General features: G+C 34.8%; 1 protein-coding gene across 1 annotated transcript in view; it reads right to left on the reverse strand.

Moving 5' to 3' along the window:
- RAB3C (RAB3C, member RAS oncogene family) overlaps positions 1-13,594 on the reverse strand; it is a gene marked incomplete at both ends in the record, with an annotated part of 227,304 nt that overhangs the window by 114,388 nt on the left and 99,322 nt on the right. The window contains one exon of the mRNA XM_084233995.1: positions 7,917-8,035. Coding sequence (XP_084090121.1) covers positions 7,917-8,035 — 119 coding nt within the window. The remainder of the gene's footprint in view (positions 1-7,916; positions 8,036-13,594) is intronic.

Below are 13,594 nucleotides of genomic sequence, written 5' to 3' on the forward strand. Positions count from 1 at the left end.
TCCTTCCTTCCTTCCTTCCTTCCTTCCTTCCTTCCTTCCTTCCTTCCTTCCTTCCTTCCTTCCTTCTTCCTTGCTTCCTTCCTTCCCCTCCCCCTCTCCCTATTTCCCTCCTTCCCTCCCTCCATCTTCTATTAAGGAGAGGGTATGTAGAGGGGGTTGGTTCACAACTTATGATTGGATAACTATCTAAATGAACCGAACTACAAAGATCAATGAACGAGCAAATCAATGAATGGGGCTCCAGGAGTCCCCAGCTAGAGTAAAGAATCCCACGTTAAGCAAACAGTGCAATAGATTTAGAAAGTTTGCAATTAGACTGGAGTTGTATCAATTTAGATTTAGGAGATTTGACTTTTCTCATCATTTCACAATGCCATGGCTGAGTGTTATTTATTTGCTGATTGGATAAAGAGAAAATAGGGATCAATTGTTATGAATCATAGTAAATACATTCATGGTGTTGAGAAAGCACATTTGAAGGAAATTATAATAATGATCGGCCTGACAATACTTGCATAAGGCTCACGTAAGCCGCAACTATACCTTGTTCATTTTTAAACCCAAGTACTCTGTTTTCTAAATGGAACCATCAAAAATCTCACAGATTTACTTTTAAACAAACATTATGAACAATACCACCCAGAAACCAAGCTGAATATCTAGGACTGGAAAATGGGCTCTTATTACTATCTTCTTCCCTGAGGAATAATGTGACAGGTGTAATTATTGTCCTTCATGGCAAATCTACTCCCCATAGGCAGGAAAATAATTAAAAGAAAAGAAGGTATAATAATATATGTGGAAACCTGTGAAATCCTGTGAGAAAAATCCAGTGTTTGCAATGAATATTGTGACACAAACTGCACATAAGGAGCTGCCTAGCAGTCTATTTTCAGTGTGCATGTGAAACAGAACAAATAGCAGTCATATTTATAAAGGGCCTTGTATCAAGAGTGCAGACCTCTTATTTAATCCTTATGCACTCTACATAGATAGTCAGATTAAAGCTGCAGTTACTAGAATTTGGTGCCGATCTGTTACTTCAGTGTCAATATTTATGAAGTAGCAATTACCACCTCCAAAATACAGTTGAGCTTAGTTAGTCACCAAAACACAGTCATACAGGATTCTATTTAAGCAGACATTCTATTCCCTTATGTCCTTCTCTGTACAAAGTCAGCACATTAACTGCTAATGTGCTTTGTGCTTTGCTTAGTCTTAAAGTCTTGCTATTTCTAGGGTCATTGAAAAAAAAAGTTGCTCTGTGATTAATACAATGCACTCTGCTCTGGAAGATATTGGATAAAATGAAACATTTAATTAGATATTTTTAATTTAAGGCTTCATATTTTTACTATGTTTGCAATTTTTCATGCAGATATATGATGTGCTATACTTTCACTGTACTATCCCATTGCTCAGGTATACTCTTCCCTCCATTAAAAAAAAATTACTATTTCAGGGATGGAATATGCTATAGGAATTAATCAGGTAATACCAAGACACCCTGTAAGGTAAAGCACATTTTGATTTCTCTTTATCAATTCTACTCTCATATCCTCTGGAGATATGCAAAGAAATAGGATGGGAGGACTTATTGTCAAGACAAAATGTTGGTAAAATTGGAAGTACCTCCTTACAAGATTTGAATTGAAAGAATTAATTCATTTTCATAATTATGGCCTGATTCTATTCCAACCCTTATCAAGGTGATGGTAAAACTGGAGGGTCTTATGTTTGTGATATAATCCCACCACTGCTCCCCTCCAAGCATTCGACAAAGCTGACTCTATTGATAGCATCCTTTAGCAAGGTTAGGAAATGCTGAAAAAAGGTTTAGCACCTTAGTTATCATTAGTTTAAAATCATTTTATATTTAACTTAAGGTCACCTTAATTTAAGACCATAATATTTTCAGAGAAAAAAAAATACAATGCAGAAGAGAAAGAGGATATTTGAAGGTCAAATCTCATTCTAGTTAGAGCACATCTGAAGTGGTACCTTTAACGTCATAGAAATGAATTATTTAAAACTGGTGGGAAGAGGGTGTTAGACTCCTATCCTCAGTCTGATGGTTTTTAAAAAATATCAATCTGCTCACCAGATTTCCTGACTCAAAAAAAAATCTTATATTTATAGTTCCTGCTGGTGGCATAAGAAACAGAATGTAAATAAATAACATGGGGGAGATAAGCCAATGACAGGAAATACAGCAGCCTGTGGCCATGCCACACTTAGAAAAGAAACACATTGAAAGTCAGGAGTGGGCAAGATTTTAAGTCAAATTAAGATGCACAACAGTATGTGTAGACAACTTGAGTCATTGTGCTAGATGCTCAGGAAGAGCCTGGACAACTAACCTGCAATCCATATTTCAGGGATCATGTTCCAACCAGTACCTGGTAAACTCTTTGACCATGACTCACTTGAAAAACATTTCAAAAGGAGTAAAGTTTTCATTGGTGATTTCCTGTTTCTATAACTATTTAAATCTATTTGGTAACTGTCTCTCTAATAATACATTTAATTTGTCTCTTAAATAAAAACCCATTGGAGGATTCAAAGCACAATATACTCATTTCTTTTTAAAGGGCAACTTCAATTTAAATTTCAATTCAGTTCAAAACCTGATTGCTGCTTTTGACAACTCCACACAGATTTAAGCACAAGAGGATCAGGCAAGTTGTCTAGGTAATGAGCATGATTACACAGATTCTTATCACATGTGCTAATCAACAATATTGTAAGCTTTGTGGCAGCACACAATGTGACTGTTCCATCTGAGAAATTCAAAGAAGTATAGTAAATAATACAAGTACCTGGTTTACATAACATTCGATACAATATAAGCACCTGAGGTCCTCTTCAGAAAACGTAATCTCAAACTGCCTTTCTAGCACATGCTTTAGGAAGAAAAATAATGTTTAGGGAAGATAATCTAGGTAGCATGTATGGCAAACACATTTCCTTGAGGTTACGATGCAATTCTTGGATCACATGAGACCACAGAAGTCTTTGTGCCTAGAATTTGCCTAGCCCCCTATAAGGCCCTTCACTGAACAAGCTCTAAGGTTTGTCTTCGAAGTCCTGAAGGCACTATAAGAGAGGATTTGTAAGGTATTTTCATTGTTGACATAAGCCTAATGTGCCCCAAATAAAAGACATTTTCACCAGAATTTAATTAAAAAATATGTATTTTTTGCCCTGGGTGATTTGATGGAGCTATAGCTCTATCTATCTATCTATCTATCTATCTATCTATCTATCTATCTATCTATCTATCTATCTACAGATCAATATTCTCTCTCTCTCTCTCTCTCTCTCTCTCTCTCTCTCTCTCTCTCTCTCTCTCTCTCTCATCTGCCTATCTATGTACCTACCTACCTTTCTATCCATGTTTATTTTTTTGTCAGCTTGGGTGTTCACTTTGGTTTCCAGGATTCTCAGAACTAAATTTCATTTTAAACACAATAACCATTTTATTCTTTGGATTTCCATAAGATTTTTAAAGTCTCTATCAGATACCTTTATGCATCCCTTCAGATGTCCCTGGACTCACCTATTGGAAGGGCTCTTGGCTGCTTGTTTTTTCCATTCTTTCCACCAACCACTTCCACAAGGACTCTGCACAGCTATATCTTCTGACATCAAACGTGACACAGGCACAACCCAAAGCAGCTCGCTTCCTGTCAATGCCAAGGACCTTGCCTCCCACAATGAAGTTTCCCTGTTGCCACTGAGTCATAAATAATCCATGTATGTGTAACTCAGAAGTGTGAGGGAGTTTAAGGTCCAGAAGTGAACATCTGAACAACAGAAGACAAGAGCTGATGTGTAAATTGACCCCCCCTTCTTCTACCAGGTAGTTTCTCTGAATGACTCACCAAAGAAGTTCTGGTGAGATCAACAGTCACTTACAATTGATGTCAGATGCTGATGGGTGTGCAATATGTCAACTAGTGTTGGTCTTTCTTCCCCCGATATATTTCCTTTCTCCTCAGTCTTGCTTCTCTGAGATTGTATATATTTCTCAATAAAGTAGTAATACATAAGCTTTGCACACTTTATTTGTAGAAACCAAGCACTAAAACTAATATAGTTTTCTTGATTCTTGAGAGTTACTGTCTGTGACTATTTTTTAGATCACTTTATGTGCATCATTTTTTTTTTTTTGAGGTAACACTGGTTTACAGCACTGCTTATACATCCTTTGTGTTTACTTTCCTACATTGATTTTGAAGATTTGTAGACTCTAGATAACTTTTTAAATAAGCTCATCATGAGTTTCTTCTTTTATAGAACTGAGGGATTTGATTAAATTAAAGAGGATGTGTTTACTTAGTTTAAATGCTCGAATACAATTTAATTGGTAAATACAAAGCATAGTCTAATGTGCTTTCAAAAAAGGGATAATCTTCATTTCCTAAAGTGATCTGCTAGCTTGCTGATTTTCTCTTTAAATTTCTATGACTGCCTTCTTAACAGATTAGATTTTTAAGAAAACTGACAATCTAAATTTTTCTATAGTTAAGATAGTTCAATGATTTTACTGAGATTACAGCCAATAAGCATTTTCTTTTCTTCCTGTATCATTGAATTGGATTTTGTTAGGGAAAGTATTTGAAACTTCAGTTGCAAATCAGTTCCACGTGATTCTTCTTTTTGCTATATCTGTTTTTCTGTATTTTTTTAATCCTAAAATCAAGTTTCTAAAGTGGATGAGAGCTAATGGTAATCTGGAGTAAACAGTGGGAATGGAGCCAAAGGAGACAAATAGGTTTGAACGGCATTCAGAAAAAAAACTGCACTATGTAGTCAATGAGATGTGATAGGTAAAAGAGGGAGAAATCAAAAATAGTGCTCAAATTTCTGTGTCAGATAACTTTGAGAGAATGAATCTATTAACTAAGAGAGTAAATGCTGGCATTGGTACGAAATGTAACATCCAGCAGATTGACTCTCATGGAGTAGGTGCTCAAAAAATGTTTGTTGAATGAATTTAAAAAGCTAATCAATGATCATACAATTTTGATTTAAAAATGAGTAAGTAAGGGTTGATTCACAGATGGTTTTGTTGAATTTTGATAGAGCTCCACATATACAGGAGGCAGAGTGGGAGGTTTTACAAAATACATAAGCAGAGGATGCCATCAAAGCAAAAAATCAAACAAAACCCCCCAAAGACTGGCAAATTTAGGTTAATATCCAGAAGCAGTGAATGGTTCAATCTTGTTCTTGAATAGGGAGAGGAGATATACAGATAGAGTGGCTCTACGATATGGTATGTCAACTGAGAAAGTTTTAATTAATTAAGGAGGTAATGGTGAGTTGTGGCTTTTGGGCAGGAGTCTTCCATGATCTTTAGTTTCACATTCTTTAGGAAGATCCTTATAGCTGTAGTAGAATCAGACAAATTGGGATAGGAAGAAACTTAAAGAGTGAAGGATTCGTTGGAAAGCTACTATGAGGGTAAAAGTAAATGAAAAAATTAAATGAGCTGTTACTGTCACAGAAGTAATAGAAAGGAAGGATGCAAAGAATAGTAAAAAAAAAATAATAATATGCAAGTTCAGGCCCCAGGTTGGGATGGCTGGTGCAGAGCTGGACTCAAGGTGGGCACTGGGTGACAGAGTATTGCAGACTCTAGGCACAGAAGTAAAAAATATAAGGAAGGGGAGCAGTTTGGGGTGAAGATAATTGATCATGAAGCACCAGCTTGATGTTCAGTTGGAGAAATATTTTTGGACCTGGAAATGCAACACTGCAGTTTAGAAAGACAGTCTGGAACCAGAAATCTAAACTTTGGAGTTATCTGGTATAAGTGATAAATAATGCGTGTGAGTAGATAAGATGGCCAAGGAAATTGTGAAGTAGTCCAAAAAAAAAAAAAAAATGCCATGGGTATACACTTAACCTGGGCTGAGTAAAATGAGGGAGTGAAATCTAGGTAGAAGACAGAGGAGCCATTAGAGATAAGAATCATTTCAAAATGCACCTTTCAGAAGACAGGAAGCAGAACTTCAAAAGGAAAGACTGGATAAACAGAATTAAAGAACTGGAGGAGGAGGAGGACTGAATAGGGCAGATGGGTCTGATGACAGTGAGGAAGCCTCAGTGGATTGAAGGTTTGACTGAGGTTACCAAGAAAAGGTGTGAGGCAGGCCTGAGGAAGCTGGACTTGTCTGTATTCTGATGTGAGAGTGAGTGGTACTGATAGAAATGCTGCTAGTGTTACTGCCCTTTTTTTTTTTTTTTTTTTTTTTAAGGAACTCAATGAATCCTTCCTCTTAGCTTGGCTGTCAACAGGGCAAGGAGTGTAACAGCAAACAGCATTTGGAACCTTGAGCTCTGGAAGTCAATTCATGAGCACTGCCTGCCTAGGAGCCCTGAGTATCATCATTCCCTGAGGGGAAACATTCCAACTTAAAAGATCATTTGCTTGGCAATATGTGTGCCAGAGCTATGTGTAGCACCTATCTAGCTCTTACCATATTATGAATTTAACAAGCCTTTTTGCCACTAATTGGAAATACTACTGTTAGCATAAACTAAAACTCCATACAATTTTGTGTCTGTATCTGGACTCTATTTCTTTGCAATTTTTACCAAACGTGCTGATATTTAATTGGGATTGTCTTGAGTTTATGAATTTGAGAAAAACTGGCATTTTTACAATATTTAGTCTACAAAAAGGAAGGGTACTTAATCTTTTTATATCCCTCAGTAGATTATTCTTTCAGAGGTCCCAAGTTTATGTTTTTCATTTTATAGCTATGTATTTCCCTTTGTCCCTAATGTCAATGGTATTATTTCTTACATTGTAAGTGTGTATGCATGAGTGTGTGTATTTGTGTGTCTAAAAAAGATATAAGGGTTTCCCCAGATGAAAAACTGCAATTTAAAAGAAATAATCTAAAGGAAAGTAGGGTTTTTAACAGCATCTGACCTTCACTGAACTGACAAACATGTTAAAAAAATCATTTTGGCTAATACTATCATGTAAAATGGGGGAAAAAATGAACGCTGTTTGTTTCACTGTCGTATTGCTTACACAGAACAAGTTGTGGTTATCTTTGGAACTGAAATGTGGTATATATTCAGTCCCGGTCCCACCAGTGGGAGTTCCACTTTCCTCCTAATACCACACAAAGTTCTAGTTAGACTCTCACTCTTTCCACACGTAGCCCTATTGCTGAAATTCATTACCATGACCACTAGCTTGTCAAGGTCTCTACACAAGAGGCTGGTAGAATAGGCTGAAGTTACAGTCATGGCTGTGAATCCCTTACTAAAAGTCACACTCATCAAAGGCACAGGTATTTTTAGATGGTTTGATATAGCTGTGAGTCAGAAAGCATTTTGGTTTTGTCTTTTTCTTCATCCCAGCCTTTAAAATTTTCAATTAAAAAAAAAAATCCTGAACACTATTTAACAACCTTCTAGACAAGGGGTTAGCAAACTTTTACTGTAAAAGGCCAGATAGATAATGCTTTAGACTTGTGAGCTTGATGATCTCAGTTGTAATACTTAACTGTGCTGCTGTGGACCGAAAGCAGCAAAGACAATAAGTAAATGATCCAGTAAACTTCTAAACCATTCATTATTTACATTAAAAAAAAAACAAAACAACCAAAAGCAATGCTCTCATCTCCATAGGAATAAGGATGACAAACTGCAAAGCACTGGAATAGACAAAATGTTGAAAAATCACCAAATCACCAAAATTATCTCTTATGAATCGCTAAATAGTAGTTTTGTGCATTACTAGTATCTGTTCGTTTTATGAAGCACAAGGACATTGTAGTATTCCATTGAACATATACATTGCAATTAGAATAGTCATTGTTTTGAGGAGGAAGAGAAAGCTAAATGAAAAGAAAATATTATTAGTAATGGAAGAATTGGCTCTTACTTACCAATCTTGTACTGCATTGAAGGACTCTTCATTTGTGATGTCATACATTAAAATAAAGCCCATGGCCCCACGATAATAGGCTGTGGTGATAGTCCGGTATCTCTCTTGGCCTGCTGTGTCCTAAAAATGAACAATAATAATTTCTCAAATATAAGACAAACATCTTGGGTAGTGATTAATGATTCTAAAAATGGTCATAACAGAGAGATTAAATTGTATTTGCAATGTAGTTCTATATCTTCATCAGTCTTATTTTTCCTAATGATTTTCATATAGCAGATAATATTCGGAAAATATTTTTTTTGTGTGTAAAGATATAGCTCAAAGTAACTTCTACAAATGTTGAGTCCCATTAAGTACAATCCAATTACAGAAAATAAAATTAAAAGAAAGATTATACATATCAAAAGCTGTGGCTTTGGTATAGTTTAAAACCAGAAAGAACATTGGCAGAACATTTTTTGACAGAACATTTATTGTCTGTCTATTAAGTACAAGTCACTGTGGGGAAAAAAAGAAGTTTATGAAAACATAACTGCTTTTAAGAGCATGCTATTTAGTTTGTTTTATTCAACTGTAAAATGAGAATAAAAATACCTGTTGTGTGTGGATGGTGAGAGCAAACAGATCTGAAGTCCCTGCTTTCACATTATAAAGCAGGGAAATTATAGAAAAAGCCTCTAACTTGTAAACTCGAGCCTTCCAGCTCACGCTAGTTAGGATTACATGCCATAATGCGTTCAAAGTTCTTTACACAGAGCACAACACACAAAACATGGTCAAATAATGACAGAGAAGGGTAACCAAAGAAAGCTGATAATGATTTCCTAAGTACAAAATGGAACTTGAAAATTAGCCAAGGGTGAGACTTTTCATGAAACTAACAACAATTATATCTACTCTTTGGAGCAGGGATAAGGCCAGATTGCGTCGAAGGCGTTTATTGGGTATATTAGGGAAAACACAGTTTCAAAGCTAGGATGAAAAAGATTATGGTAAAATAAAGCAGAACTGGTGGGCAAGATCTCTCAAAACATAACACTAAAAACAAAAACAGAAAGGAAAGCAGAGTTTTCACCTCAAAAATGTCTGACAATTCATCAAATATAGGGTAAATGGTATAAATAAAATGGAAATCATATATATCCAAATTATAAACTGGGAGACAGATTTGTATTATACAAGACAGACCAACAGTTAATATTTTTAATATGTTTAATGATGCTAAATATCATTAGAAAAATGTTAATATTCTCATTTAAAAGTTATTTTAAGACACATAAACTGCTAATTCTTTAAATAGTGTTGAATCTCAAGTTTAATAATGTAAATCTAGTGCCTTATATAATAGATCTTATCTGGCCATTATTTAAATATTTTATTCTACTTTGCTTCATATTTTATAAACACTAAATGAGTGTGTAGATGCTAGAAATAAATACAGATAGCATAAGCTGCATATAACTGGGACAAATACATAAATTTGTTAGGCAGAAAGGAAAAAATTTGAGCTTATTTAGATATTTTTCAATATCCACTGAATTTAATTCAATTAACAGTATATCCAACTGTGAAATAATGAAGAAAGCTAGAGAACCAAATTTCCAAAGACCATGTTTTAAACCTTGTTTTTTAAAAACAAGTTATAATCAGAGGCTGCACAGTGTATTTTAGCTCTCTGGGGAATAGAACCCCTTACAACCAGTCATTCATTTGAAAACTTTTCTACTTTTGACTTAGGTTCATATTTTCTAGAACACATCTATAAATTTATCTTTTTTCCTTATTGTGAAGTAACTTTAAATGGTTTTCTTTTGGCATTGGATGCATAGCTTTCCTGCTGCCTACACTGTACAATAGATGGTTTCCTCAAATTTCTCAGCTGATATGCCTGAGGCATTGCTAGACGGTGACCCAGACTCTTCCTGTCAGGCATGTCTTCAACACAGACACTGAATAATGTTGTGTTGGAAAACTATGTTATCTCTTTCTTCTTGACCTCACCAGTGATGGCTTCCCTTTCCATAAGATGTTAATATTATTTTGACAGTGAAGAACCTAGTTCTAGTTATAAGGCACATCAGTTTCATACTGTGAATGTGTTTAATCTTTCAGAGAGCTAAATTGAGATGTTATAGGAAAACACAAGGTTAGATAGCCATTATGTAGCAGAATTTAAAATTAGAGCAATAGGGACAAAAAAAAAAAAGCTTTCAAGAAACAAATGAAGCTTGCACATAGCATCTAAGTCACAGCAAGAGGCAGGATTTTCCAATCTGATTTGAACCCAGGAACACAATCAAATTGGAGGTAGTTGTCACCTACAAGCTCTCAGGGAGAATAAGAAATGGCACCAAACAGGAAATGTATTGTGAAAAACACAAAAGGGAAATTTTCTTTCCAAATCAGAGAAAAACAGAGATAAGACTAAAACTAAGCTAATAAATAGACACCAAATATTTTCTGCATTGGTTTGGGGTACTGAAAATAATTCCAGGATTACAAACTTATTAGCATTTTCTCTCCCATGATATCAGAAGAAAAAGAAGTCAGAAAAACACTTCATTGCATTTGACATTTACTAATGATGATAGAAGGTTATATTTGAAAGAAAAGAACATTTTATAATGTCAAGTGCCACTAATGTAATTAAATGTGAATAGTCTCAGAAGGTAACTAAAATGGTACCTCTTTTCAATTGCTTAGAAAATGGCTGCAAACCCTGACTTTGCATTGTTATTCTGGGATATCTGCTGATTTTTTATGAAGGTAGGCTTCTGAGGATTGAAAAACACAACAGCAATGTGGAATAAAAATGAGTGGGGAAAAAAAAAAAACTTTCTTCCATGATAGTAAGCTCCCATTTTTCTCTCCTTTGAAAAACTAAAATCATTTCCACTCTTTTAAATATTTTGATTTCTCAGTCATGTTTGTAGTAGAAATTTTTGGCTTTAATGATAGGTTTAAATAACAAATACTTGAATATCTGTGAAAAGGAGAACCGTAAGATGAGAAACATTAGCAGCTTGATAAGCAGCAACTAGGAATTTTTTCAGTTTGAATTTTGGCATTTTTTGGTCTTTGCCTTAACATTTATTTTCTTTCATGAAACTTTTTTTTAATGTATATATTGCATTCTCATCCTTCTGAAATCATGCAGAGATAATAAGCAGTTTTAAGAGTGAGGAAATAGTGTTCACTTGTAAGGTCGGGGTTATATTATAATTTTTTTGTTTGTTTAATGGTTATTTTTTTCTGTATTGGATAAAAGGGGAAATGGAAGTAACCATTAATAAAAAACATAATTCAAATAATATCACCATAATCAGAGAAAAATAGATTGAAGGGGATACAACAGTGGTACCTGATAAAGCACGTAATTTTACAGGTCCAGAAACCAAACTAATATATTGGTGCTACCTGCTCAACAAAAGTAATATAATTAAGCTAAAGGAAATACTATACATTAACCTAAAGAGAAAATCAACAGAAAAGGGAGATGAAAAAATTGCAACTTAAAACATACTTTAATAAATTTACAAATAGGGACAAGGAGGTAGAATGAAATAAATGCACAGTCAATTAGCATTTTAAGTAAGTACTGATCTCATAACTTGTACACTGCTATCTTTTACCTATCGGAAATTTTGAATCATCAAAGGAAGATTAAACTATGTCCAATATAATTTGACATTACACTGATCATTGTGATTCATTGACTCACTTACTCATTCAGTGAACATTCAGGGGCTGTGCGAGAGATAAATATACACATATATGTTATTCTACACATTAAATTTATAGATATTAAAATTATTCTATCTCTTCTAGTCATGTTTTTGTATATGTTATTAACAGTGATTCACTAATTGGGATTTCATATTACTTCCTATTTACAAAATATTGTGTAAAATCATGAAAATATAATTTCTAAAGAAATAGGCAGCGATAGGAATTTAAAAGTGTGATTGAGACCATTTACTCAGTGGTGAGTTTCTCTGATTCATAGCCACCTTTATGGGTTGTATTGTGTTTTTGCCCAAAAGATATCTTCAAGTCTTAACCCCAGAACTTGTGTATAAGACCTTATTTGGAACTAGGGTCTTTGCAGATGTAATCAAGTTAAGAGGAGTTTGTACTGGATTAAGATGGGCTCTAAACTGATGACTACCATCCTTTTAAGAAGAGAAAACAGAGACACAAAGCACGGAGAAGATCACATGAAGGCAGAGGCAGAAGCTGTGGTGAGGCATCAAGGAATGCCAAAGACTGCTGGCTACCACCAGGAAGCTAAGAGAAAAGCTTAGAATAAATTCTCCCCTAGAACCCGAGAAAGCATGGTCCTGATGACATGTTAATTTAGGACTTCTAACCTTCGGTGCTGAAAGGCAATAAATTTCTATTGTTTTAGGCCATCCAGTTTATGGTGCTTTATTACGGCTATTCTAGGAAACTAATACAGTCACTGACCCGAGTTTTCAATCTTCATGTTCAGGGTGAAAGTTACATAAATTTCACAGCTACCCACACACTTGCTTACTACTTTACAGAAGAGAAAACAAAGGAAATGAAGGTGCCTTACTCAGAGTCTACTGCAATCTCATGGTATGAATTTGTGAAGGATTTTATACTAAAATGTAAAAGTGAAGTGTATTTCACTTATATAAAATTAATATTGTATAAGAAAAGATGGTGTGATATATCTTACTGCTTCAAAAAAATGGATCTTAAAATATATATGAAATATTGATTAACATGCAACATTGATTAAGCATGCATTGCTTGAAATGACAAAAATTGATTATTGCTTTATGTTGGAAGTTATCTATAACTGGTTGCTATACTGTTACATAAAATTCTAAAGTCACGATATACACCGAAACACAACCTCCCAAAACAACAGAAAGAACAAAATGCTGATAACTGCATATTGCTTCTTTCATATGGTAATTTCTTTCCAAATTCTAGGGTTTTTTTTATTATTTTATTATTTTTTTGTATTAAGTTTTTTCTAAAGATTATTTATTTATTTATTTATACAAGTACTGGGTATAGTCAGAAGCACAGGAGGGTGAGAGGATTCACCAGAGACAAAGCAGGGAACAGAATAGGCAGACTGACTAAATACACTGCTGAGGGGAGCAGCAGGTGGCAGGAGCCATGTGGGACCCCCGCTGGTGGCTGGGGATCCAACCGGTGCTGCAGAGGCTGTGGGCAGCTTCACAGACCACCACTCAACTGCTGCACCACCAGGGGAGGCCCTCTAGGGTTTTTTTAAATTTCCATAAAAATTCAGGCATAAAGCAGCATTGACAGTAGTCTTACAAAAATAGTAAGTGAAGCAGAAAGTTTAATATTTTATGCTTTTTACTTTTATTTTTGAAATAAAGTAAGAACTTTTCCCTAACAGTAATTAATCTTCCCTGAAACTGCTTTTCTTTACTAATCTTGTGCAGAGTCTAAATTCATTTACACACAATGGATGCTTATACAAGCATTCATTACTTGAGCCCACATTTCAGAGGAGATACTAATAAACTGGTCTCTAAATATGTCTTCAATCAATTTGGATGTTCACTGCACCTACTGTTTTTTACCCCTTCTTTTCACATCAGCAGATTTTATTGATCAGATTTCCTTATCATGATGTTTAACTTTGAAATAACCAAACCTTCATTT

This window comes from Talpa europaea (assembly GCF_964194135.1).
Source record: "Talpa europaea genome assembly, chromosome: 5".
NCBI lineage: Eukaryota > Metazoa > Chordata > Mammalia > Eulipotyphla > Talpidae > Talpa > Talpa europaea.